General features: G+C 58.4%; 1 protein-coding gene across 9 annotated transcripts in view; it reads left to right on the top strand.

The window, feature by feature from the left end:
* Positions 1-4,010: 4,010 nt before the first annotated feature.
* SEMA3F (semaphorin 3F) overlaps positions 4,011-27,999 on the top strand; it is a 45,668-nt gene continuing 21,679 nt past the window's right edge. For 4 of the 9 annotated variants that reach the window (XM_055079769.1, XM_055079766.1, XM_028479383.2 and 1 more), the window contains exons 1-2: positions 21,035-21,506; positions 25,919-26,076. In XM_055079769.1, the coding sequence (XP_054935744.1) occupies positions 25,965-26,076 (112 nt within the window). In that variant the 5' untranslated portion in view covers positions 21,035-21,506; positions 25,919-25,964. Of the gene's footprint in view, positions 4,057-21,034; positions 21,507-23,475; positions 23,551-25,918; positions 26,077-27,999 lie in introns of those variants that run through there. The other 5 variants (XM_007113946.4, XM_028479382.2, XM_007113943.4 and 2 more) reach the window with 3 other exon arrangements.

The raw sequence follows: 27,999 nt of genomic DNA, 5'->3' as shown, positions 1-27,999 counted from the left end.
CACACACACACACACACACACACCACCACCGTGCACACACACACACACCACCACCACCGCGCGCACACACACACACACACACACACCACCACCACACACACACACACACACACCACCACCGCGCACACGCACACACACACACACCACCACCGCGCGCGCGCACACACACACACACACACCACACACACACCACACACACACACACACACACACACACACACACACACAGCCAGGTCTCCAAGGCCACTGGCAGCCCATATAATCTCTGAACTTGGCTACACTAATGCATTAATGGAAAAGCCTGAGACTCCAGGAGCCAAGATGCTCCCAGGTGTATCTAACAAGCATCTTCTGGCGTCACTGGGAACCCCAGAGACCGACTCTGATGGTAGGATGTCAGGCCATGGGGCCAGTAAACCTGAATGCCCAGCCCCTTGCATGGAGCCTATGCTGTGAGAGGGTCAGTTGCGACCCAATGGCTGCACAGGTCAGTCCTGAGCCCACACCAGGAACTATCGAATGGGACTTGTGCTTCTGGTCGCCAGGCTGTCCTGGGGTTCCTGAGAGTGTCCTCAGTGGTGACAGAACAGGAGCCTTTCTGTCCCTCCCTGAACCCTTACATGAAACCAAGTTTCTGGTGATAGGTCTTGAGTCCTGGAGGCTATAGGCTCTTGGAGGAGAGGACTGTCACCTTGAGAAGCCATCCTCCACGTATGTTTGGTCATCTTCCAGGTGTACATAGCAACCCTCCAGGTGTGTATAGCTGTCCTCAGGGTATACTACATAGTTGTCCTCCAGGCCTCATGGAACTAATTCCTGGCCATACACTTTTCTTTCTTGGGGACCAGTGACTGTGATGGTGATTCCCAGACTGCCACTCCCTGAGGTCAGGCGCAGACTTGGATGGTCTCCAAGCCCAAGGCTGTGCCCAGTTAAGAGCTCGGTTAAGCAGGCTGAAGATCTCACTCAGGGCTCCTATAGGCCGGAGACATTTGAGAAAGGAGTGGGTGGTAGGGGTCAGGGGATTATTCCTGACAATATTTTCTCCTCTGACCCCACTGCCAGGAGAAGGCACCCAGCCTGGCCTTCTGGAATTGTGGGGGTAGGTGATCCCAAGCTGGATAGCAAACCCCCCCACCCTGCAAATTGCTCCAGCCCAGGCTCAGCCTCCTCCACCTACCCCCTCCGGCCACCTCCCAAATCCCCAATCCCAGCAGCAAACCTCGGTGTTTGCCTGTTGCCATGGCAATGGGATGCACCTTTTTTGTTACCATGGCAACCAGCCAGGGGTTTTTAAAATTCAGTTGAGGTAATTTCCACCCCTGAATCCTCATCCTCAGACACCTCATTCTTCTCTTTTCTTCTCTGAGTCTTAGAAGGGAGGGGGGCCCACAGCCACCAGTCAGAGGTGGAAGGTCAGAGGGGCTGGTGGGAAGACTTGGGCCCCATTCCTCCCTGATTCCTCCACGCAGACTAGACCCCAGAGAATAGGGCAGCCTCTTCCCCATTCCCTGTCCAGATCCAGGTCCACGGTGGGAATATGAGGGCTTTGCATGGCTGGGCAGGCAGAGGCCAGCACACCTGGGAGGCCTGATTGAGGGTACAGCCTGTATGGCTATGCAGGAGCAGGGAGAGTCAGCAGGGACCTTCCCAGACCTCCCTGCTGTGTCTCCAGGGCTCATGTGAGGATCTCAAGGCACCAGGGCCCAGACCCCAGGACCATAGGGGACAGATGTTGTTTATGCTGTGTCCTGGTGCTAAGGAGCTTAGCTTAGGGGAACCCCGTGCTGGCCAGATTTGGGCAGAGGGCATCTGAGAAGGATGGAAGGAGAGGGATGCAGACACTGTCCAGTACCTCCCCCTCCCCGTCCCCACTAGTGTCCTCTTTCCCCAGGAACCCACTTCATTAGTCTGGTCATTGTAAATTCATGAGGCCCAGCATCCCCTCCCTGCCCCGGCCTGCCTCCTGCCTGGGAGAAGAGGAGTCAACAGCCCAGGACAGACAGGTGGATGCCCCCCTGATCAGAGTAGACTGGGTATAGGGGATGATGGGACCCCAAGCCCCACGCACTGCCCCATCATGACTCATGTGCATGTAATTTCTTCATTCTTTGACTTGTCTCTGTAGCAGGTTTGTGCCCCACAGGCAGAGCTTCCCCCAAAGAAGAGGTTTTGAGGAAGGAGAAGCTGGGGAGAGTCCTGCAGCAAAGGCACCCTCCCCACCTCCCCTGTTCTCTCCCTATTCCTGTTCTCCTACTCCATCAGTCAGTTGGGTAGAGGGGCCCTTCTCCCCCAGGATGGATGTGGAGTGCCAAAGCCAAACACTGCAGGGCCAGCAGCTGGGTGCCAAGGCCAAAGGGAAGTCACTTCCAGCTTACCTGTCCCTTGAGCTCAAGGGCTGAGACCCTATAGCAACAGCCCTTCTGAGGCCATAGATGGGCAGTCCAACCTTGGGAGACTACAGAGAACCCCCCCAGGTTGAGGCTCACGCTGCCTGAGGGCCTGCTCCCTCGTGTTCCTCCCTCACCCCAGACAGGGAAAGTTTGTTTGGGTTAGCATTGCCCTTCCCAATCTCCTCTATTAAATAGTAGCCCCAGCCCCAGGGTCCGTGCCACCTGTGGGTGGGGGGTCAGTCATGCCCTTCCCACCAAGGACCCACAAGACCCTACAGAGTCCACAAGCGCCTGAACACCTGGGTCTGTGGCCCCGCATGTGCAGGATAATAAAGTCTGTGTTTGACACTTTTCATGACTTACTATTCCCACCAGCCCTGTCGGCTCCATTGGCCCAGACAAAGCCACAGGGTTCTCCATAGCAAGTATGGTTAACTCTTTTCTGTTCTCCTGTCAGCTGATGGGAGAGCGGGGGGAGGAGGGGTTAAACCAGAGACTTCTGGGAAGGAGGTGATGGGGCAGGGGTTGGGGAGGAAGAGGATAGAGGAGTGTTGTGGCCACCCTACCCCGACCTGCCCACTTTTCTTTCAGTCTCTTCTCCTTCCAGGCTCCCAGACCAGGGAAGCCCCAGGCTAGGCTGGGGAGGAGGGAACCCAGCCCAAGCCCTAGGTGAGAGTGGTGATGTCACAGGTGGGGCACCCTGCTCCACGCTCAGCTGGTGGACACCTGCAGTCTCTCTGCTTATCACCAAGGCACCTCCTCTTTACAGCCTGTGACCCCCTCCCAAGGTATGGGACCCAGAGAAGGCTAGACCCCTCTCTCTCCCGGCCATCTGTGGCTCCTAGGCTTCTGAAGAGCTTCCTAGTATTAGGGAACTGATATTGAACCACACTACAGCTCCGTCAGGGCCTCCACACTTGAGAGCCTGCAGCTGAAATACTGAGGGGCAGTGCTGCCCGAGGTTTCTCTTGTGAACAGCAGGCGTCCAGCGAGCCACACTCAGTGCGAGCTGCTGATGGGGGCTTGGCATCAGCTAAGGGACTGTCCAGCTGGGCAGACCCTCCAAGCAGGCCTGCTGGCCCTGGCAGGCTTGTGCAGCACTGGAGCCCCCATCCGGAGTCAGAGGAGGGGTGCAGGTGAGAGGGGGAACAGCAGGGCAGGGCAGGATGGGTGTCCGTGGCATGGGAATAGAGACCACCCCATCCTGGGACACCTGATAGCCTAGTTTCTGGGCACCTTCTCTAGGGTCAGAGACAGCACCGTCTCCCCCACATCCTGTGTACTCACTCAGGCAGGGAGCAGGCCTCACACTCCATGGGTGGTATCCCTGGACCATCCCGATGCCTGAATATGAAGAGACCCCCAATTGCCCTGCCTCAGTGGAAAGGGGTCCCTGGAACTTTAGAACCAGGAATTGGGACCTAGAAGCCTGACTCCCCAGGGGGCATTTAAAAGAGAAGCTGAGGAAATGCCAGCAACTATTTATAGCCTGTGGGATATGCCAGCCCCAACCCAGGATGCATGCCCTCGTTCTCCTGCCAGCCACCTGCCAGCCATGGGGTAAGCATCCCTGAACTAGAGCAGGAGACTCCAAAGGTTCAGAGAGAGCAGACCTATCTGAAATCCCACAGCTCACGATCTGCACAGCCCTGGGAGCTGGACGGTGAGGACGGGGGAAATGCCTAACTCAGGGCACAGCGTGGCTGGGGAGGGGCCCTGGGATGGGAGCATATACTCGGAGGCCAGGGCAGGGCTCTCAGCCCAGGCCAGGCTGCGCATGCCTGGTCAACAGCAAAGGGTGGCTGAATAGGCCTCCTCTGTGGGGAGTGGAGTCCAGTTCCCTCTGCGTGGAGCTAAGTCTGTCTGGCTATCTATAGGGGTGGTTGCTAAGAAGTGGAGGATATGAATTGTCCTGTCAGCTGCTTAGGTGACCCAGCCACAGGGGCAGGGAGCAGATCAGAGCTGGAAGTATGGGGGGCACTGGGTGTCATGGAGGCTGGTCCCCACTGCTGGCTGAGCAAGCTGGAGATTAGAAGCTTAGGAAGCCCTCCCTACCCACCCGCCTTCCTGTAGGGGCTCCATGGAGCCCCTACAGGAAGCACCCCTGAGACCCAACTTCCCAGCCCACCTGGTCTCCTGATGCTCTGACAGCCCATTCATCTTAGGATTCTGTGGGGCCCAGGAGTATGGCTCCTATATCCTCAGTCCCAGCCCTGTCCTCCAAGAAGAGTCTGAGCTCTGGGCAGGCAGAAACCATACTAATGCTAATGCTCATCCACCCTGCCACACTGGGGCCTGGGAGAGAGAGGGGCACATGGAGTTGTTGTGTGTGTGAGGCAATGAATGATTTTGCCTTAAAGCGTTGGAAATGTACCTGTGCTTTGTGGTCCATCGGTTGACTGAGATGTTACCCACTGCTTCCAGGACCTGGGGACCAAGTGTGACTGAGACAGATGTGGTCTTCTTCCTCCCAGAGCTCACAGTCCCATGCGTAAGGAGGACAAAGCCGGTCCAGTGGTTGGACCTGTGATAAGGGATGCAGGACACATGGGATCCCAAGGAGGAGGGACTAGGCTATCTTCTTTGAGGAGAGGTCCCCGGGCTGAGCTGGCTGGGTCCCAGGGCCTCCAAACTGCAGGCCAGAGGAAGAGGCACATCAGGACCCGGGAAGAACCCCTCAGAGCTGGAGCTGTCTCGACTGGCTTTCTCTGAGAGAGGTCTCGGGAGAGGGTGTTGAGAGGGGAGATCAGAGGGGAGTTCAGGGGGCACCTCTTCTTCATAATGGATAACCTGGGGATGTGAAGACGGGATGAGGCAGTGGCAGGGCATCCGGTCACTGCCTGTCACTGACTTGAAGGACAGGCCAACTCAGATCTCCCGGGCAGCTGGCTCCACTGATCTGACTAGAGACTGAAAACCCAACCAGGAAGTGACCAGGGACATTCTGGCCAGGAACACTGGGGAGCAGACTGGTGTGGGGGGGTTACTTGTCCCCTTGGCCTTATCTGGACTCAGCTGTCTTCCTTCCCAGCAGGCACCCCATTCCCAGGGACGGGTTTGCCTCCCCCAGGGCCTGCCAGGGTGACCCCTGAGGCACTAGCTAGGCATACACCTGCCCCACCTCCCAGGGACACCGGGATCAGTTCCCCCACATCTGGACAGGTGAAGCCCATTTTTCACCAGCCGCCAGAATGGAGCCAGGAGCCAGCCTCCTTCCTGGGAAACCATCTGCCCAGCTCAGGTTGCCTGAAATGGGCACCAACATCTGAACAAACAGCCCTGAGTGGGGTGGGGCTGAAGGGTGGTGGTGGTGGGGAGGCAGTGCCCCCAGCCCTGCTCTGGAGCTCACAAGAGTCCCACAGCTGCCTTTGTCCCAGTCCTGCTTGATGACCACATGGACCTCCCACCCCTCAGCCCCACGGCTACCCACTGCCTGCCCATGTTCAGCCAGGCTGAAGCTCTCCCTGGCCCTCCCAGACAGCCTGTCTTCTCTTCCTGGTACACGCAGGGCCTCCGCCCATGGCCCTCCATTCCCTGCCACCATCCATGCCAGTCGAGCTGGGCTGTCCTCCCCAGTGTCCACCACTGTCCCGATGCCAAGAACAGGCTGGCACACAGTGGGTGATCAGTAAGTATTGCTGCCCGTGGTCATGACTGTGGGGTAAGTGGTCCCAGGGTTAATGCCTGACCAGTTTGGACCAGCTGTTCTTCCTGATCCTCCAGCTCACGTGGCTTGATCAGGCACTGAAGGCGTGACCCAGATGCAGAGCTGGGCTGGGCTGGGCTGGGCCCCCGGGTGGGAGCTGCCCATGTGAGGCCCACACTCGGTCCAGCTGTCCCTGGCCCTGCCTACTTGGCATGGCTCCTCCCCCATGCCCCTCTTATCTGGCATTGGCCTTGGTGGGCGGAGCCCTGTGACCTGGGAGAAGCAGGCTCTCTGGGCCTCGGAGCTCTCACCTGAGAAATGGGGATGATAGTGCCCCATCTACGGGGTGTGGGGCTGCTGCAGACATAGGATCTGGGCACTCTGTGCCTGGCACCCCTCAGAAGGCTTCAGCCCCTCCACTTCCCCTGCTACCTAGGGGTGGGGGCAGGGGGCACATCAACCTTCATGCATCTTTCCCGTGATGGACTGTCAGTACTCTCTGTCTCCTGATGGGGGACTTCCAGATAGTGCAGGGGCAGGGGCTGTGGGGTCCTGCGTGCCTGTAGGATTACACACGGGGCTCCCCTGGGACCCGAGGGTACGCAGGGGTCCCTAACCGGCCTGACTGTATCCTTGCTATGACATCTTGGGCCGGGGGGAGGGTGACCCTCCCTCTGGGTAAAGCAGTAAGTGCATCCCCCAAGGTTCATTTTCCATTTCCTGTAGGTCTGATCTCAACCTGACAGGCATCCCCTCTCACCTCGCAATCACCATGCCTCCCACCCCTCCCCCTGCCCCTGTTCTATTACCCACCCCTTCCCCCTACCTAATCGGGATGCGGCCCCACCCCCCCAGAGTGGCTTCCTCTCTCTGCGTGGTCTCATTCCCACCGCCGCCGAGGGGAGAGGCCAGCACCCCGGCCGCCTGCCTCCCTGCAGTCCCTGTCCTCTCCCCTCTGCCCTTCAGGAAGCCCCCACCCCATCCTGAAATACCCCCACCCTTTTGGATCCCCCTCCCCAACCTGGGATTCGGTGTCCTGGGGCGCCCACCCCCCAGCAAACTTGGCTCCTTTCAGCTCCCCTCCCGCTCGGGCAGAGGCAGGGCGTTCAAGTCCATTTAATCTTGGCAGAATGCAATTTCCTGCTTCAGGGAGCTGGCGGGTTTAGGAGGCTTAATGAAGGGGGAGGGGGGAGACGGGGAAGAAGAGAAGCTGAGTGGGGCTGGGAGATGGAGACAAGAGTCCCTGAGAGGGTGGTCCAGGAAGCTCAGGGATGTGTATGTGTCTGGGGGTTGCCTGGGGGTCTTTGGGATCACACAGGGGTCAGCTCTTCAGCTTCAGGCTACCGTTCGTACGTAGGTCAGGGGTTCCTCCGCAAACCTCTACACCCCCAGCTATGAAGGGTGGAAATGGGGGAGGGGGAGGGGCCTCAAAGTGGCCCACAGTGAGTGTGTGGGGGGCGGGCACGGATCCGCACGGCCAAGTGGTGTGGGTGCGGGTCCAAGCGTGCAGATGGGGGAGGGGGTCCTGGGGAAAATGTGCAGCTGGGGCATCCTGGTTAGACTGTACACTCTGGGTGGGTCCTGGGGAAAGTGTGCAGCTGGCAGGTCTCAGACCCCCAGGTGGGGAAGTGGGCAGCCGGGCTGGAATTTCAGCCCCGAATGGGATGCTTATCTGGATACTGCCACCTAGGAGGCAGAAAAGATAAGGGACAAAGGGACCTCTGAGCTGCCGGAAGCCCCACACCTGGTGGGGGCCCGGCAGCCAAAAGCCTTGTCTGACACCCAGAACACAGGCAACCCCTGGGGGAGACTGAGGCTGGGCGTCTGTCTTCCTGAGATTCCTGCCCTGCAACCCCACTGGGCCCCCTCTCTCCACACTTCCCCGTCTCTTGTTGGACCTGGTTCAGCACATTTACTTCCTGGAAAAGCCCTTGGAGGAGCCACAACCCATCAGACCCCGTCCCTGGAATCCCCAGGCAGGGCTGGCAGAGCGGTGGTCAGGGACTGGCGCCCACAGGAATCAGGCAAGGGGGCAGGGTAGAGGGTCTTTACAGGGAAAAGCAGGCAGCCTGGAACCCTCCAGGAGCGGCGCCCTGGATAGGGAAGCTCAGCTAAGCTTGGGGCCCCCGAGGAGGGGACAAAGCAAGGAGGGTGGAGAGGGTTTAAGGGCTCTGGAAGGCAGTCTGAGCCCACTCTGCTGGGAATTCTCATTTATGGAGACCTGGGAGGAAGGCCGATGGACACCATGAAGGGCTGAAGCCCTCAGCCCCTTGGCATTCTGGGCAAGGCACTCTTCCTCTGGGCTTCAGTTTCACCATTTGTGAACAAGAGTACCAGGACAGGAGTAGTCCAGACCTCCTTGGAAACAGGTGGACCCTGCCCCAGCCCAAGCGACATCTGGGTGCGTGCATGAATGGCAGTCAGGTGTATAGAGATGGATACTAGGAAGCTGAGGAGTGTGGAAGGTATGATAGGGACACAACCTACGGCCTTGTGCCCTCCTGGAAATCTCAAAACCTCCCAGCTGCCCATCCCTAATGAAAGCAGCATCTTCTCCAGAGGAGGCATCCTAGTTCTCTGGGGAGGATAACTCTCAATCTACCAACAGACTATGCTCAGGGGAAGAAAGGTCTGCAGGCCGGGAGTCAACAGGAGCCCCCAGGGCTTCCCTGGTGGCAGAGTGGTTGAGAATCCACCTGCCAATGCAGGGGACACGGGTTCGAGCCCTGGTCCAGGAAGATCCCACATGCCACTGAGTGACTAAGCCCGTGCACCACAACTACTGAGCCTGCGCTCTAGAGCCCGCAAGCCACAACTACTGAGCCCACGTGCCACAACTACTGAAACCCACACGCCTAGAGCCTGTGCTCCACAACAAGAGAAGACACCACAGTGAGAAGCCCGTGCACTGCAACGAAGAGTAGCCCCTGCTCGCCGCAACTCGAGAAAGCCCACGCGCAGCAACGAAGACCTAACGCAGCCAAAATATAATTAATTAATTAATTAATTTAAAAAAAAAAATAGGAGCCCCCAAGCCCAGCTCCTTGTGAAGGGTTGACCTGGTTCCTTGCACCTCTGCCTCCCCTTCTGACTAGCTCACCAGCTGTCTGGGCCACCTGCTGTCCCCTCACTGGGCCTTTTCCTCTGACTGACACCTCCCCAAGGACTGTTCCGGGGTCCACATCTGCCCTCACTCTGCCTCTGCTGAGCTCAGCTCGGTCCCTCTTGGCTCTTGTGTCAGTCAAAATGGAACTCCTGTGCCACTTCTCCTACCCCCTACCCCTGGCCCTGGCCCCTGCCCCTGCCCCATGCACACCTCTAGTAGACTCTGACACTGAGTCCCGCTCAAGACAGCCCCATCATCTGGCCTCTAGGACACACCTTGACAGGTTATGCCTCCAGGCTCTTGCCCAAGTTGTTCCTTCAACCTTCAAGCTGGTAGATCTCTGAGTGGTTATTTAAGACCCAGTGACAGTGTCACCTCCTCTATCCAGCCTTCCCTGAGTCACCCTCCTAGCCCTGAGTACACACACTTGCTAGGGTACCCCCTGGCTGACCTAGGAACTGATCTGGGGCCTCATCACCTTGCCAACTCCAATAGCTCCAGGCTCATAAATGTTGGGAGGAACTGTGGGTTGGACATTGGGGTCAGACCCAGAGTGGGGCTGGCCGATATAAGGAGGGAAGCAGGTGTGTGGCCTGCGAGTCCCAGGTGGCCTGCTTTGCTAGCACCACATTCCCATGACAACTTGCTTGCTGGCCTCTCCCAGGGAGGACAGTAAGGTTGTCTTTACTGGTGGAGGCTCCAGTGGGGACAATCCTGTGTGCTGCCCTACAGATCCTGGATGCCTGAGGAGCTGAGGCAGTGGCTGGATATGGGGGTCAAGGCTGTCCCATCCTGAGTGGACCCTTCTGCTAGATGAGAAGGGTGCCTACTTTCTCCTGGGGCCCCAGCCTGTGGCAGAGCAATTCAGGTAAGCCCTCATGCCCCTGGGTTTCTCTGTCATCCACTGGGGAGAAACAATGAGTCATAACAAAGATGACATGGGCAGAGTGTGCCCTATATACCAGATGCTGCTCCCAGCAATCTGCTCTTAGTGGCTTATTTCATCCTCCCAGCACCCTGAGATGAGGGACTTGCTCTCATTTTACAGATGAGGAAACTGGTCTCCAGAGAATAAGCAAATGAGTGCACATGGGCCATGGGTGGGTAAGACCCTCAGGACGCTAGGCTTGGAGTCAGAGGGTCCTTGGTGGGGCCAGTGGGGACCTTCCCACACATGTGTGCACTCATACTGCAGCCCCAGCCTTGCTGGCCCTGATGTTTGGGTAGGTAGAGTGAGGCACAGTGAGATCAAAGAGCTCAGTGGCCCTGCCTGCATCTGTCCATGTTCCCATGTCCACAGGCGCTCTAGTGGCTGCTTAGAGAGCAAGGTCGGACTGCAGGGCTTCTGTCACTGCCCAGGCTGCACACTGGTCTCCACAATTCTGTGGGACTCATGCTTCTCTAGGCCATCTGCCAGCCCTCATGGGGCCTCTCCAAGGTGTAGGGTCCAGGGTGGGCCTGGGCCCTGCAGGGACTTGATCCCCCAAACTCTGTGCTATTAAGGTCTTCTGAGGTGACTCCTTTCCCTCAGCCCCAGGCCTATAAGCTTAGCCTACTACTCCTTGGAGACAATTTTGTTAAAATTTCAGGCCACACTGGGGTGGCGAATCAGCATGGGGGGTGGGATCGAAGGCTTACTCACCCAGTAAGCAGGGGCGCAGTGGCAGTCTGGCCCATTTTGCCCAACCTCCCAGAACCAGCTCTGCACCCTTAGCTCAGAGGAGACTCCACCAGGCCCTCTGAAGTTCACGGTCCAGAATGAGTGTGAGATGTGTGGAGATGTCAGCCTCTGTGGCCTAGAGATTGGCACAGGGCTGGGCACACATGATGTCTGCAGAATGAATGAATAAATGACATTTGACCAAGACACAGGTAGAGAGGTTCTTTCCTAGAAGCTCAGAGGACAGAGACTAGCTGGGCAATCGGGAGGCTTCTGGGGAGAGACAACATTGGAATCAGGCCAGAAGGACCAGGAGAACCTCCCTGGGGAGATGGGAAAGACATTCCTGGTGGGAAAACAGCCTGGGCAAGGGCTTGAGAGCAACGTGGTACTAGGTGTGATGGGGCAGCGGCCCTCCAGGAACCTTGGAGTGACCCGAGGAGCCTCCTGGCTAGGGCTTAGGGACCTGGCTTCCAGGCACTGAGGTTTGCCTGGGAGACCCCTCCCCGTAGAGACCCCTCTGACTGACTGAGCAGCGCAGGCAAACTGGGCTCTGCTGCTTCTGACTCAGACTTTCCATGGGACCCTCTCAGGGCCCTCATTCTCCCCATTTGCCAAGTGGCACGTTTGTCTGAGGTCTGGCCTGGTAGGGGGCGAGGGGTCGCTGGCATGGGACTCTGTGGAGATCTCGTCCGGCGGCCCCGTGGGAAGAGCAGATGGGTAGGAGTGAGTTTTCCAGAGCCCAGGACTCACAGGGCGTGCAGTCTTATCTGATGAGGAAGGGGGTTAGGGGTTGTGCCTTTGATCAACAAGTGACAGAGGGAACGGGAACTGACCCTGCCTGGACAGCTGGAAGCCCCAAGGTATCCTCCACAACAAGCCCCATTGTGAGGAAACACCCAGTCCAGGGCAGCAGATGAGGAGGGGCATTGCTTGGGGGAATTCAACACAGAATTACCCCCAAACTCTGGCTGGGGTGGGGGGGTGGGGCTCTCATGCTTTGTGTCCCCACCCCGAACTCAGCCCTTACCTCCTCCTCTAGGAAGCTTTCCCCAACTGAAGGCCCCAGGATGATGGAGGCCTGGACTGGACCACCTTGTGTCCCCAAGACCGCAGAGCCTGAGACATAAGCAAGCCAACACCCAGTACTGGGTCCCCCCTCTGGGTGACTAAACCTGCAGCAAGGGACACCATGTTAACCAGAGGCTGGGCCCCAGAAGCCCTGCCTGGCCCCTTCCTGGGGAATGGGGCCCCATAGCCTAGCCTGGGCCCAGCCAGACCCTGGCTGGGAAATATGGGCTTCCTGAGGCTCGGTGTTGACTCAGGGCTTTGAGTTGCTGCCCAAGATGCCATATTTGGGCCACCCCAAGGGTAAGATTCCTCTCAGGCTGGGGTACAGATATTCTTGGCTGGGAGGTGCTGATTGTTGGGGCTACTCAGCTGGTGGGGAAGCTGCAGTGAGTCCAGAGTGGTGGGCGCCCCGGGCAGGGGCTGGGTGCACAGAGAGAAGAGTGAGGAGAAGGTGGCCTCGCGGTGGAGGGTGGTGTGGGAGGGCTGCAGTGAGGAGTGGGGTGGAAAGAAGTTGGGGCAACTTGGGCTAGAGGACAGGAAAAGGGGTACACCACGAGAGGACAAGGGGCGGGGGCATGCTGGAGGCCGCAGTTTCCCCTCAGGGATTGTGAGGAGACCAGAAACTGGGGAGGGGGGACGGCAATGGCCTCCTTTTGAGGAGGTAGTGCCCCTCTGTGCCCCTGACCAGTATCCTGGGGAGTCAGGACCTGTCCAGGGCTGGGCTGGCCAAGGGGTGCAGCTTGGGGTCCCAGAGACCCTTCCCTGTGAGCTGAGTGGATGTGACTGATAGAGGTGGCACACGGTAGGTACTCAGGCAGGCTGTGGACACATGAATGCATCCCTCTGGGTGGCAAGAACAAGGCCCCTCCAAGTTAGTCTGGAGGAGCAGGAGACAGGCAGGGCAGAGGGTAGAGTGTGGATTTCTGATATCTCCCTGCCCCCTCCCTTCCTCCAAATCCCCCTCCCACCTTATCCCTCCATCTCAGCTGGTCCCTGCTCCTTCCGGCAGCAAACATGAGCTTTGCAGAAACTTGTCCTCGGATTAAAGCTTAAACCACTGTTTCAGGGGAGCGGGGGCAGGGAGGCTGGCCAGCCAGACCACATATGGAGGGTGTATGAGGCCAGGAAGGAAGTCTCTTTCGCCATTCCCAAATCCCGGGTCAGATCTGATACATAGGCTCAAGGGAAAGGTGAGGGGACCCTGGCTGAGTTGAGGATACCCAGCAGCACCCCTAGTAATCTAGCCAGGTCCCTGTCCCCTCTCTCGGAGGCTCATAGCTTCCTTTCTGGCCCCCTAGGAGCCAGAGGAATCCTTTAAAATCTTAAATCAGACTATACTGGCCTCATTACCCTCAGGCCAGTCCTAGTCCTTCCTCAATCAGAGGCTACACTCCAATATTCAAGGCAGCCCTAGTCTGGAATCCCCAGAAAAGTTGCCCAGGCCCCTGCTCCTCGAGGTCTCAGTATTCCCTTCTCTGAAATGGGTACACAGTAGTGTTCTGGCCAAGGTGAGTCAGAGGCCCTCATCCTCCCTAAGACTCCACAGATAGCACAAGTGGAGCCCCCAATTCCTGGATGCAGGTCCAGAGACCAGGTAAGGCCAAGGTGTCCACTCTACCCAATTATGTTTGGAAATCAAACCCTCACAGCACAGGATGGCACCCTATCCCAGGGTAGGGGGTGTGGACTTGGTGTCATAGCCCTGCCAACCACATACATGGAGCAAAGAGGCTCATCATTCTGGATGGGGTGCTTAGGACACCAGGTTGGCCAGGGCAGGCCCAGCTCCCCACTGCCTGGCGCTAGCCCTGCTACCCGACACTCCCCTAAGGCACGAGGCTATGAGCTGTAAAGGAGAGATTCTCTGCAAGGAGCATTCCTCCTTGGCCAGTCCCAGTGCTGCTGTGCCACAGATGCCTTACAGCCCAGAATAGGCAATGGTGCTGGCCAAGATCCTCCATTTCCTGGCTCACGGGGGATGGAGACGGAGATGGGATGCTCTGGCCTTAGATCTCTGGTCTGAGGGTATGGACAATGACCTCATATTGTAGCCCTTCCTCAGGGAAGACCTGAAGCCAGGCTTAGGGAAGAGGGGCAGGACGGCAGGGTACCCACAGTCTGCCCACCTGCCCCTCCCCCTTCCGGGGGGCTGCCTTCATCTGGGCCCCACTTCCCTGCTGGGAATGAGGGACCAGGGGAGGCCATGCTGCGGCTGTCACGGAAGAGACATTCCCCAGTCATTTGGAACTAAGTAAGTCCAGATCCCAGCTTGCAGGCCTGGCTGCAGGACCCTCCTTGGGCCCCCCTCTCCCAGGACTGTGGCCACACAGACACATGGAAGGGGTGTGTGCAGCAGATGTGGGCCTGGGAGGCGGCCAGAAACCCCACAGGATCAGAGCCCAGCGCAGTCAGCTTTGTTGGGGGGCTGCCTGGGTCTCCCCTAGCTCTGAGACACACCTCTGCCTAAGGGACTATGCCTGCCCCTGGGGGGCTCACAGCTGGAGCTTCCCTGCCTTTCAAGTCAAGGCAGAGTCTACCTTGAGTCTCTGGGGCTGTAGCTTGAGACACTGTCTACTCAGGCCAGCTCTTCCATAGCGGAGGAAACAGCACATGGGTACCCATCCCTGCCCTGTCCTCAGCTCCAGGGAGTGCGAGCAGAGGCCCAAATACCAGGGTGGAAAGCAGGTCCCAGTCCCTGATCAGAGTACAGAGAGGCCCTGGGTTGAGCCCCTCTCTCATTCAGTGAGACTGGTATATACCAGTCTCCATTCTGGGTGCTGGGGAAGCAGGAAACAGACAAAACAGTTTCTGCCCTCTTGATGCTGATAGTCTAGCAGGGGTAGGGAAATGGACAATAAATAACAAGCATAAAAAGAAGCAAAAGATGTCGTATAGAAAAAGAGAGGAAGGGAAGGGAAAGTCAAGAGTGCTGGGGTAGTGGTGGTAGATATTACTGAGAAGGTACTATCTGAGCAAAAACCTGAAGGAGGTGAAGGAGAAGTCATAGAGGTGCCTACAGGAAGGGCATCCAGGCAAAGGGAACAGTCATTTCAGGGGCCCTGAGGCTGAAGTGCCTCATGTGGGAGGAATAGGGAGGAGGCTGTGGCCAAGAACAAGAGGACACGAGTCAGAGATGGGAGTGGGCTGGGGAGACAGCCACTGCAAGGAATTGGCTTTGACTCTCAACGAAGTCGGAGCCACTGAGAACTTAGGACAAGAAAGAGACATGGGGCTTCCCTGGTGGGGCAGTGGTTAAGAATCCGCCTGCCAATGCAGGGGACATGGGTTTGATCCCTGGTCCAGGAAGATCCCACACACCGCAGAGTAACTAAGCCCGTGCCCCACAACTACTGAGCCTGGGCGCTGCAACTACTGAAGCCCGCGCGCCTGGAGCCTGTGCTCCACAGCAAGAGACGCCACTGCAATGAGACGTCCGCGCACTGCAGCGAACAGTAGCCCCTGCTCACTGCAACTAGAGAAAGCCCACGCGCAGCAATGAAGACCCAATGCAGCCAAAAATAAATGATAATAAATAAAAATAAATATTTTTTAAAATCTTATATAAGAAAGAAACATGCCCTAGCTTCCATCTTAACAGAGTCCCTCTGGATTCTGGCTGGCTAGCAGGAGGCAAGAGCAGAAGCTGGGAGCCCAGTAAGGAGTCTCCCATACTTGTCAGGTGAGAGATGAGGTTGGCTGTGGAGGTAGAAGCTGCAGAGGCAGTGGCTGCAGAGCTGGTGGCCAGGGAGAAGGTAGGAAGTTGTCACCTGATATTTTGCATATTTTGAAGGTGAAGTTGAAAGTATTTACTGATGGTTTAGATGTAGATGTGAGAGAGAGTCCAGGCTTATTCAAAGACTTTTTGGCCTGAGCAGCTGGAAGGATGGGGCTGTCCCAACAGAGTTGAGCAAAGCCAAAGAGTGGCTGGTGGTTCCTCCCAGGTGAGCTCCAGATCCAAGGTCTTTTCAGCCAAGCTCCACAACCCCCACCCCTAGCCAGTGGCTGGGGCTGCCCAACCATAAATGACCCAGGGCCCAGGCACCCAGAAAAAAGGCCCTGTACCAAGGGGGCAGAGGAAATGCAAAATCCCCATCCCAATTCTTAGTGAGGAGGCCTCTCTGGAGCAGATAAGGTTTGAGCTCTAGGCCCAAGACCTGGGCTCCTCAGCAGGGGCAGGGCAGACCCAAGTGAGTGAGGGATGGCTGTCTGGCCTCTGTCTAAACAGGATATGCTCAGGCTGGCTGATGGTCATGGGTCACTTGGCAGCCAGCCAAGCTTGGGCCCACCCGACCCCCACCTCCCTCAACATATACAAACACACACACACACACACACACACACACACACACACACACACACACACACACAGAGTAATACAAATATGGGATGAGGGAGTATGTGGCAACTCAGAGCCCGTGGCTTCCTCTCTTATTCAGTCTGAATGCACACAGGAAGCAGTTGCTGATGGGTCTATGTGGGACCCAGCCAGGAGAACGCAGAGAGGCCTGGGTCTGTTAATGTCTGGATGGGGATGCAGGACCCGCAGGGGCCCAAGGACGCTCCTGACCCAGCCGTTAGGATTGGCTTTCTTGGAGGTAATATCTTCCTAGAAGCCTGCAGAATCTAGAAGGAAATAGGAAAGGCATTCCAGGCACAGGGGAACAGCATGTGCAAAGACCCAGAGACGAAAGAGAGGGCAGAGCTCCTCGAAGAGGCTTGGGATGCCTGCAGGGCTCTGGTGTGGAAAGGGAGGATGAAGCAGCCTCAAGAAGGGACGCCGGCCCTTTGTGCGGAAAGGGACAGTGTTTGGGGTTGGAGGAGGTGGCCGAGGGCTCTGGGCTAGAGGAAACACAGGGTTTACACTGGCACTGAAGTTGGGAAGAGCATTCCCTGTAGAGGGGACAACAGCAGAAAAGGCCTAGAGGCAGCTTTGGGGAGGAGCCAGGGAGGCGGGTCATTCCAGCTTTTGATGGGCTCAGAGCCAGCTCCTGGGGGGCAGTCTGGGCAGGGGAAGGTTGAGCTGAACCCCTTCCTGCACCCTGGCCGTGGGTGACTCCTCACGGCCCGGCCCGCCCCTTCCTGGTATGGCCGAGCACCTCCCTGGCCCCCTCCCAGGCCCCCTTTCCAACACCCCCTCTGTGGGATCCAGTTCCGGATGGGTGGGGGCTGGGCCAGAAAGCAGGCAGCGCCTGGGGCAGAGGAGATGAGAAAACCAGAAAGCGGGGAAATCTGAGCCAGCAGCGCTGGGGCTGGGCGGGCCGAGGCTTGCTCAGCCTGCTAGGCCCGGGAAACAGGTTCCCCAGAGACCGGGCCAGAGGAGAGAGCGCTGGTTTAGTCACCACCTTCATCAAGAGAGCATGGCCGGTCCCTGAGGCCCAGGCCTTCCTCGTCCAGCCTTCCAGATGCAGAGGCCAGGAGGGCAGGTTTTCTCTCAAGGTTACCCAGTACAGCAGGCTGCCCTCTCCCCACAGGGGAGGCCAGATAGAGACAAATAGTGTAGACAGACAGGATCAACAGGCAGCAGGAGGCCCAGGGCTGCACTTCAGTCCCCAGCAGCACAGGCTGGAAGAGCCAGAAGGAAACGAAACAGGCATGAGCACTGCCAGAAACAAAGTCTGGGCCAGGTGGAAGGGCTGGAGGTGTTTGGGGGAGAAGACCTTCAAAGCTTCCCTGCCCACCGCAGCACCATCACCCAGGGCGGGGGCTGGGACAAAGGGGGCCAATTCCTTCCCAGGTGTAACCCCCATTGTTGGGCTTTGTGGCACCTCAGGAGCTCTAGGAAGCTGAGCCATGAGCCCAAGGCTACACAGCCAGGATATCACCCCAAGGGCCTATCCCCATCTGGGAAGGGAGTGGGGGCTGCTCCAGAGGCTGGGTCAGTGGGGGAACCTGACCTGGCGTAACCATCTCTGAACTCCCTACCACCTTGTGTGTCCAGACTGGTGCTAGGGTGGGCCATGGGGGAGCTGGAAAAGAAGCATGCGTGGGGTCCAAGTGTCTGCAGAGGAGGGAGGGATGGAGGCCCGGCAGGTGTTAGCCTGGTCTGGCCTCCGTTCAGGCAACCCCACAGGGCATCCTGGGTGGCTCTCAGGTGGATCTAGCACAGCAGAGGGAAAGACTGAAGGACTCTGGGTGGCAGGGAGAGTGTCGGGTGGGGGCAGCCAGTCCAGAGGAGCTAGGTAGTAGGCACAGAGTTGGCTCCTGGGCTCTTGGCTCTTGGCTCACGCGCCCTCTTGGATCTGGTATTGCAGGGATTTGCCCTCTTATTCATTCAATAAAGATTTATTGAACTCCCTAAGTGCCACGTGTGGCTCTAGCACTCATTGCCAGCCCCCCAGCACCGGTCTGAGTTGCAGGCCCTTGGCTTCATGTGGGCCCTGTGGCCTGGCCCTTCCCTCCTGGAGCCTTCCCATAGCTCCTGAAAATACCACCTTTCCCACACCACTGCCTGGTGGTTATAAGCCTCACCCCACTTCTCCCAGTCTCCTCTTCCTCATCTGTACAATGGGGACAGCAGGACTTGCTTCTCAGTGGCACTGTGAAGTGCTGGGGAGGGGGCAAAAGACCATAAACCCTGTTGGCACGCAGGGCCTCCCAACCCCCCATCAGGGGCTGGTTTCAAGGGGTCTTTGGACCCCTGCAATTGAAGGCAAAATCACAGGAGGCTCTACAGTATTCCTCCCAATGATACATATTATATATAAAATGACATATATTGATACAAAATGCTTATCCCAGCTGACACACACAGGGCAAGGGTGCAGCGTGGATTCACTGTGGCAATAATAAAATTGTTTTGATTTCTATTGATTACTCAGCCTTCTCACACTGATTAGAAGAGAATTGGCATCACTCCACTGTGTGTAGCCAAGCCCAGCTCTAGCTCTCCTCCCTCTCCTTGTCCCCTTCCTCCCACCCCCCTGCCACCAAAGACCTCTGTGTGCTGGGCCTAATCTGTGTGTCTGAGAGGTGCTTCATGGACAAATCAATTGAGTCTCTTTCCTTCCTAACCCAGAACCCTGGAGTTGTCTTTGGCAAGTCCTCACAGTTCTGCTTTAGTGAGCAGGATAATGATCATGCTGGTGGTGGTGACAGAGGAGGCCAGGGAGGCTGTGGGGTGGTGTTGGAACTGATGGCTTTGGAAACCACAGTGATGGTGTCATATGCTGCACTGGTAATGGTGGTGCAGTGGTGGTGACCTCAGGGTTGACCCTGGTACAGAGGAGTGGGGATGAGGAGGAATGACTGACAGAGTGATTTTATTTTTTTATTTTTTCAATTTTTGGCAGCGTTGGGTCTTCGCTGTTGCACGTGGGCTTTCTCTAGGTGTAGCAAGCTGAGGCTACTCTTCATTGTGGTGCGCGGGCTTCTCATTGTGGTGGCTTCTCTGGTTGTGGAGCACGGGCTCCAGGTGCGCGGGCTACAGTAGTTGCAGCACGCAGGCTCAGTAGTTGTGGCTCGTGGGCTCTAGAGCGCAGGCTCAGTGGTTGTGGTGCACGGACTTAGTTGCTCCGAGGCATATGGGATCTTCCCAGACCAGGGATCGAACCCGTGTCTCCTGCATTGGCAGGCGGATTCTTAGCCACTGCACCACCAGGGAAGTCCCGACACAGTGTTTTTAAATGAGACATGACAGCGAGAGACATGCAGACACTGTCACTGCAGCCACCATTACTGCAGGCTGAGGCCAAAAAAAAAAAAAAAAAGAGCAAAGGGACTTCCCTGGTGGTCCAGTGGGTAAGACTCTGCACTCCCAATGCAGGCGGCATGGGTTCAATCCCTGGTCAGGGAACTAAGATCCCGCATGCCACATGGTGTGGCCAAAAACCAAAAAAACCCTGCAAGCTGGTGTTCCCTTAGATCCAGTGGCCAGCCTCTGCTTGGAGCATGTGCACCAGCACTCCAAGTCCAAGTCCAGGTCAGGAGACCCTCAGCAGGATCCCTAACATCCCACCCCAACTTACATTTGCAGTCAACCAGCCAATAGGTCAGAGTGAGAGATGTCTTGGGGGGGGTGTCTTGTTAGCCAGGAAGAGAAGAAGGAGAAGGAAGAGAGAGGAGAGGGGGAACAAGAGGAGGAAGAGAGAAAGGAGTGTAGAGGAAGAGGAGGAGAGGAGGAGAAAGGAGAGAAGGAGGAAGCAGACAAGGAAAAATAGGGGGAGAGGAAAGAGGGGGAAGAGGAGGGGAGGGCAGAGGAGGAGAGAGGAAAGAATAGAAAGGAGAGAGGAGGAGGAAGGGGAGGGAATAGGAGAAGAGGGAGGAGAAGGAGGACAAAGAGGGCCTATGCCCACTGGGACCTTGGCAAAGTGCATGAGGCCAGGCTGAGGCTGTGGTCCTGGCTGGTGAGGCTACGGCCTTGGGAGTTGGGTTAGGTTGGGTGGAGGGTCCCTTCCTCGGATCAGTTGCGGGGCCCTCAGTTCATCAGGAGGCCATTTGAAAGCAAATGTCCCTTTTAGGAACCCCTATCCGGCTTCTCTGGGTTATGGAACTGTAAGGGGGTGGGTCCGTGGGGCTACTGGCTTGAAATAGGACTGGCTGCTGAGGGCGTCTCAGGGAGCTCTAGAGTGGTTGAACGGAGCTGTAAGGCTGACCTGGCTTGGGCTGGAGGCGGCGGGCAGGTCCCGCCGTGCCAGCCGTCCCAGGGGCTGCACTGCCACCTGCTGAGCGGCCCGGGCAGTCCCGGGCCCTGAGCTGCGGGTCTCACGCCGGGCCAGGCGTGGCGGGCAGCGAGTGGGAAGGAGGGACACGGCAGGGGGTGCGCAGGTGAGCGCAGGCTCGTTGCTCCCGGGCGCGCCTGCCCTTCCCGCCAGGGAGTTGAGTGCCCGGGTAAACACCAGGCGCGGTGTGCGCGGTGTATCCACGGAGAGACAAAGCCAGGGCGGGGCGGGGGCGCCGCCTGCGAAGCCAGGGCGGGGGCGCGGGGTGCAGATTAGCCTCCCCGGGCGCAGGCTGCCCCACCGCCTGGGAGCATCGAGCCCAGCCCGCGGACAGGTGGAGAGGGGGCGGGACGGCGGCCGGGCGGGTCCCGCCCTGGGGGTGGGGCCGGGCGGGGCGGGCGGGGCGGGGCCGCGCTATGCAAATGTCGCCCACGGGCGGCCAATTGCCGGCTCTCCCCGCGCGGCTCCGAGCGCCCCGTCCCGCCGGCGGCCGCGAGACCAGAGCAAGCGAGCGAGCGAGCGGCCGCGGTCCGGTGATCCCCGAGCGCAGCCCAGCGCGGCCGGCCGGCCCCAGTCCAGAGACCAGGGGAGCACAGCGCCACCGAGCCAAGCCGAGCGCAGCTCCCCGAAGCCCAGCGCGCGCCGTCGCCCGCGCCCCGCTCCGGGGAATGCGCCCTCGGCGCGCCGGCCAGGGGGCGCCCGCAGCCCACCCGGGGGGAGGCGGCCCCTAGCGCCCCTGAGCCTTCCCATAGCCCGGGATGGGGCCCGGGGCCTCGACTGCTGACGCGCCCGAAGCCCGCAGAACCCGTTAAGCCGGGGCCGCGGCCCCAACCCGGGCTCAGGCACAGCGGCGAGAGGGCGCGGGCAGGGCCATGGCCCCGGGGGGCCGCTAGCACGGACCGGCTCAACCGGGAGCCGCTCTGCTGCCGCCGCCGCCGCTGCTCGGGAGCCCAGGCCCCGCCGCGTGGAAGAGGTGAGTGCGGCGGGAACCGGGAGGGAGCGGTCAGGCAGCCGGGCCACCCCGCGATCCCTCTGGGACCCGCGGCACTGCAACTCTGCGGAAGTGTCCGGGGCTTGGGGCTCAGAGAGCCAGGGGGCTTCCCGCGGACGCAGGGGTGACCGGACTGGAGTGGGTGCCTATACCTGGCCGGGCTGCCCCGACCCTCAGCATCGAAGCGATGTGGAGATGTGTGGAGGATGTGGCCTGCGGGGTCACCAGTGTGCAAAGCAACTTTTTCTGCGAAAGGTTCTGGGTGGGAGGGTGGGTGCTTCCATACACCTCCACCACCTTGTTCCTGGAGCGGGAGGCCTCATGCCCCTTCTCCTGGCTGAGCTCTCCCACTAACGCCTCAGGCAGCGTTTTTCCCCAGTAGGTACGCCTGCCCTGCCTCAGTGTCCGGATCTGGGGAACGTCTGCTGGAAGGGAAGCGCTATACTGGCAGCCCCTGCGTGGAGGGTCTCCAAGATCAGCAGGGCAGGACTGCCAGCCCCAAGGCTTTTCTCCCAGCTCTGTGCCAGCCCCCTGACCCCCTGCTGCTAGTTTGCTTTCCAGCAGGGAGTCTTGCTTGGATTAGGGGCCCTGCTGTATGTGGGGAGTAAGTGAGCTGGGGCCCCCCATGTGGGCAGGCTGGGGCCCCAGTGGTTAAGTGGGCAGGGGACACTAGGAGCTAGGTGGACTTGCTTAGAGCAGGTGGGACCAGAGAGTGTCAAGGTGGCCCAGGAATGAGGCAGGACTGGCAGGAGGGGTCAGCTGGAGCTAGGGCTGGAGGCCTGGCTGGATAAATAACTTCTAATTCTTGAGATAACTGTGTTGTGAACACCAGCCCATGAACACCTGGGGGAGGGGGGTGGGAAGTGAAGGCACCGATGTGTCCGCTCTGGAGGTTGGGGGTTCCTGTCCTCCTGAATTCATCCAGATTGTCTCCCAGAAGCCCCTGTCCTAGTTGGAGAGATAGGGAAACTGCACCCAGAGGTTGGTAGGCTTATTCCAGTCCAGGGGGTTGGTTGGAGCTGGAGCCTTTTCCCAGGCTGCATAGGGAGTGTGCCTGGACCCTTGGGGTAAGGTGTCCTGGAAGGTGAGGACACTGGGCATGCCTACCCCTGCTGCTGCCCCTCAGTTCTGAAGGAGCCAGGCCCAGAAGTGCAGGGGGTTGGGGAGAGAAGGCCAGGAACCCAGCCTTAGCCCCCTGCCGCTCCAGGAATACCTTGAGGGGGAAGATGGAGCCAAGCCCAGGTGACCTTGACTGGGAAACCCTGGCCATGAAAGGGGGGGTTTCAATCCTAGCTATGCTGGTGTGTCTCTGCTTCCTGGTCCATAGGGTGTTGGGGGAGGGGGAAGCCAAGGAGTCAGGAAGGAGCTCTGGCCTGCTGGGGTGGGGAGTATGAGAGCAGCTAGGTGGGGGGTGGGGTGCTGTTAATAATTTCTTCACCATGTTACCCCGCAGCCCCTGCTCCTGCCTCCCTTCCATCCAGGCAGTTCTCAGCTCGAAGGAGCCAACCTTCCTTCCCTGAGGCAGGCTGTCCCCCACAACCCCCACAAGCCTGAGAAGTCTGGATCAGTCTGGACAATTCGACCTCCTAGCCCCCTGCCCCGCCCCCAGGTGCCTCCAGACCCCCTCGTCTGGCCGCCCCTTCCCTGCACCCCTTGCCAGCCCCAGCTCCTCGGTTCTTTGTTCGAACGTCTCTCCTCCGTCCCTCCCTCTCTCCTCCCTCTCTCCTCCTCCCTCCCGCCTGCCTCCCTCCCTTGCTCCCTCCCGCCAGCCTTCCTTCCTTCCTTCTCTGCTCTCCTCCTGGTGGGCTCCAGAGCAGCTAGGTGGGGGGTGGGGTGCTGTTAATAATTTCTTCACCATGTTACCCCGCAGCCCCTGCTCCTGCCTCCCTTCCATCCAGGCAGTTCTCAGCTCGAAGGAGCCAACCTTCCTTCCCTGAGGCAGGCTGTCCCCCACAACCCCCACAAGCCTGAGAAGTCTGGATCAGTCTGGACAATTCGACCTCCTAGCCCCCTGCCCCGCCCCCAGGTGCCTCCAGACCCCCTCGTCTGGCCGCCCCTTCCCTGCACCCCTTGCCAGCCCCAGCTCCTCGGTTCTTTGTTCGAACGTCTCTCCTCCGTCCCTCCCTCTCTCCTCCCTCTCTCCTCCTCCCTCCCGCCTGCCTCCCTCCCTTGCTCCCTCCCGCCAGCCTTCCTTCCTTCCTTCTCTGCTCTCCTCCTGGTGGGCTCCCAGGTGGCGGTGGCTGTTCCTTCTCTGTCCACCCACCTGGGCTGGGCCAGACTGGGGGCTTCTCCGGGGCTGGGGCTGAGTGGAATGCATCTAGGGGCTGGCAGAGGGGAAGCAACTGTGGAAATGCCCTCCCCTTTCCTCTCTCTGTCCTTCTCTTCCTCTTTTTCCTTCCCTCTCCTTCTCTCCTCCATCCCCCAGGCTGCCAAGGAGGGGGCCTAGACTTGGGCCTGCGGCCCCAACAGATTTGAACATCCCCCATTCACCCTTTTAAAGGGCCAAAGCATTGTGGGAGGTCCCTGTAGGGGCCCAGTGAAGCAAAGCCCTCCACGTTTCTGGACATGTTGGGGGACTCCAGCACTGTCCTTGGTGACCCTGACCTTGTCACCGTGAAAATGGCTGTAGGAGAAATGAGGTCACAGGGAGGACGGGAGGCGAGTCACCCTGAGCCCCCTGATAAAGAGGATCAAAGCTCTCTAAGGGACCCAGCCTGCATCTTGTTCTCCCCAAGCCAGGACAGTGTCTCCCAGCTTCCTTGAGCCCCACCCCACTAGCAGGTCAAGTTCTTGAACAAACATATGCTTGTAAGGACGAGCGCAGGCATGTAAGTGTGGACGTGTGGATATCCACAACTGTTAGTGGGGGCCTCCCAGGTGCACCCCAGGGTGCTGGTAGCTAGCTGCACAGCCCTTTCTCCCACCTGCCTGCCTCATCAGGGCCTGCCATTCAGTCAGCACCAGCTTTGTGCCCCAGCAGACTGGGGGAAGGGCTGGTTCTGATTCTCCCCTCCCTCCTTCAGCCATCCTCCCTAGGAGGGAGCACCTGTGATGGGGGATTTTGAAGGAACATGAGAGGTGTGTCAGGCACTCAGGAGAGGGTGTTCCCACAGAGGGCACCACATGGGGAATGGGTCAGTCAGCCTGAAGCTGCACTTCCTGTCTGAGGAACCACCAGTGGTTTGCTTGGCAAGAGAGGCAAGGTCTCGGGGGAGGTGGGCTAGGGAGGGCATCAGGGTCTGTCGAGTGGGGTTGGACAGTCAGATGTGGAGCCTGGGCCTTGCCTCAGTATGTGTTAGCCAGTGCAGGGGATTAACAGGCCACGATACCTCTTACACCCCACCCCCACCTCAGGGTCCTAGAAGTGGGCCTGGGGTCCTGTCTCCCATGGGAGAAGGAAGTAGGCCAGACAGATCTGGGGGATGGGGCTCACATTGTCATTCTTGGTGCCCCCCACCCCCAGTGCATCTGGGTGTGGGGGGCGCGGTTGGGAAGTTGGCACTGGTTTTCGCCTGGAGGGAGCAATATGTTCAGACAACTGGTGCTGGGCTGCGTTTACCCAACAGCCAGTCTGCCTGGGGAGACAATATTTGAAAAACATTGTACGGAAACTTGGGCCTGCTGGGGGTATGGGAGTTCTGCAGGGGACACTGAGGCTGGCTCAGACCCTGCCCCAGGCCTGTGGCCGTCCTTGCTCCCCTTCTTTGCCCTCTGTAGGCAGAGCTGGAAGTTTTCCTGGCAGGAAGTCCTTCTGTATGTCTGACCTGGATCCCTCCTGCTGTGATTTCAGTAAAAGTAGACCCTACTGTGCTTTGACTCTCCTTTTCTGGCTGCTGTCTCTCTCTCACTCTAGGCCATCTATGTGTGTCTCACTCATCCTCCACTCCCTCATGCTCCCAACCCCAATAATCAGGCTCAGATTTCCCTATACTAGAAGGAGAGATTTGGCTGGAGCCAGCAGGACTGGACCCATCTCTTCCCTCATTCCTTGAAGTGGGAGAGGGAAGGAACAGCCCATTTGGTTGGGGGTGGATGCAAGGGAACTAGAGAGGGCTGTGAGATCACCTGCTTGAGCTGAGCGCTGTGAATGGAAGTCAGGAAGCTGTGATGCGGGGAGGGTTTGAGTCTCCCATGGCCCCTATTAGTCCTGGTGACCCTAGGCTGCACTCAATGGCTGGTCTTCAGACCCATTGTTAGGGACAAGAAAGAATATGAGGTTTTCACACTGAGGCATTCATGGCCCCAGTCTGAGGGTGTGAGCAAGGAGACACCCATCGTCCTATTTATTCAGATAGGGAAACTGAGGCACCTTGGGCAGAATTACACAGGGAAATGTTGGTAGGGCAGGATATCCCACTCTGCCTCACACATTGCAATCTTGCTCCCCCTCCCAGGTGTCTAGCCGGCTGCCTGATTCCTGGGCCCTAGGCCCCTCCCACAATGCCTGTCGCTGGCCTCCTCCTCTGGGCTTCCCTACTGACTGGGGCCTGGCCAGCCACCCCAACCCAGGACTACCTCCCGGCCACGCCCCGGGTCCGGCTCTCATTTAAAGGTAAGAGGCTGCCTTGCTGTTCCCCAGCATCCTCCTCTGTCCAGAGCACTTGGCCCTGTTGCACAGGAGAGAGAAGAGAGGTCAGAGCAAAAAAGGACAAATTGTGCAGCCACATGGGTCACACTGGGTGTGTTGGGGGCGACAAAGGAGGTGGTGACTTGCTGGGAAAGGCTGGAGACTTGACTACTTAGATATTTGGAGAAGGGTCCTGAGTCTGGGCTGCTTCTTTGTTTTGTTTTTTTTTGGCTGCATGGCATGAGGGATCTCAGTTCCCCGACCAGGGATCGAACCTGCAGTGGAAGCGTGGAGTCTCAACCACTAGACCACCAGGGAAGTCCCCGGGCCGCTTCTAGAGCCAGAATGTGTGGCCTCTGGGTTTGGGTCTGCAGAGCATCTCCCTCTGTGTGATAACTGGGGTGACAGAGGTGTCTTTCCTTTCAAACTTGTGTTTGCAGAAGCCCTTCCCTGCCACTGGTCCTGCCCTGCCTGGTGAGACAATCGGGCAGACACTGAGGCCTCCGAAAGCTAGAGGAGCAGGACCTGCTCTTCTGGGCTGTGGGTGCTTGTGGAACCTTCCTGTGGGTCTCCATGTGGGAGGGGTTCCCAGGAATTGGGGAGGGGGCTCTTGGCTGTGACTAGAGGCTAGACCACCTGGTGAGTTCAGGGAGAGCACGTGCTGTTGTGACAGGCCTGAGATCCCCAGTGAGCACTTTGCTTGAAGTCACTGGAACATTTTAATGATGAGTTGGGGTCTGCAGAATGAGATGCTAGTCCCCCGGCTCCATCACCTTTGCAGCTAACCCACTAGGCAGGTGAACACACGTGCCACACATACTATCCAGGCATACCAATGGCTCACTAGCCACTTCCTCGAAGGTGTGCATGATACAAGAGTCTACCCTCGGCCTGGGATAAGGGACAGCAGCCATGCTTGGGGGACCTGGGGTCACCGCTGAGTTCTCAGCCTTGGCCCTCCTCTGGCCCAGGGTCACTTGGTGCAGCTGCCTGCCCTGGGTGGGGCCGACTCAGCCCTGGCTGACCAGATTTCCGGTTGCACTTATAAGGGTGAAAGGCTGGGCCAACCTTTCCTTCCTCAGGCTTGGCTGAGGCCCAGCCCCCACCTCACCATGTCCCATGTCCCCCAGCAGAGCCCCTCTCCTGGCCCCATATTACCCGTGCAACTTGATGGGGGAGTGGGGAGTGAATTTCTGAGGATGTGCCTGGAAGGAGTCCTGCACAGGGCCTGAGAAATGGGCAGAAGAGTTGATTGGTTTGGGTTGTCAAAAACAACTCCTCTCCTAGGCCTAAGAAGGTGAGATACTTATTCTGCTGATATCTCTACCCTTTCCTGGTGGAAGTCCTCGGAGCTGATTAATAAATATTGAAGCGGCCTGGTCCCCCTCTCACCCCATTCCAAGCCCATGGTGCCAGCAGGGAGAATAGAGCATCCCCTCCCCCCACAGGGGCAGGCAGGGCGGGTGACTTGGTTTCTGCACCCCTTGGATCCTGGAACCAAGACATCCACTCTGGGTATTACTTTTGTCATCACCCTGGAGACCCATGAGAGGAAGCAGGAGAAACAAGATATTGGGAGGGTCTCTGTACACTCCTTTTAAACCTTCTTAGACCTGCAGGGGCAAAGGGGCAAAGGCTTTTGTTCCTTTTTTCCAGAGAGAGAAACCGAGGCTCAGGCAAGGGCAGGGCCACAGTTAGGCAGGAGGCAGAGGAGAGGCCAGAAATAGTGCTGGTGCTCTGGCCTTGCCGACGCCTGAAGCCCACATCAGTCAGGTCGATTCCCCCTCAATTAGCTCTGAAGCTGACACCACAGTGACTAAAAGCCCAACTCACTGGCAGCCAGCCTGTGGCGCTGACTCTTGTGGCAGCCTGGGGTGGGGCTGTAGGCTGCCTGGGGCCACCCCATCC

Source organism: Physeter macrocephalus, chromosome 18, assembly GCF_002837175.3.
Source record: "Physeter macrocephalus isolate SW-GA chromosome 18, ASM283717v5, whole genome shotgun sequence".
NCBI lineage: Eukaryota > Metazoa > Chordata > Mammalia > Artiodactyla > Physeteridae > Physeter > Physeter macrocephalus.
Note: the sequence above shows the minus strand (reverse complement) of the source record. Positions and strands in the feature narration are given on the sequence as shown.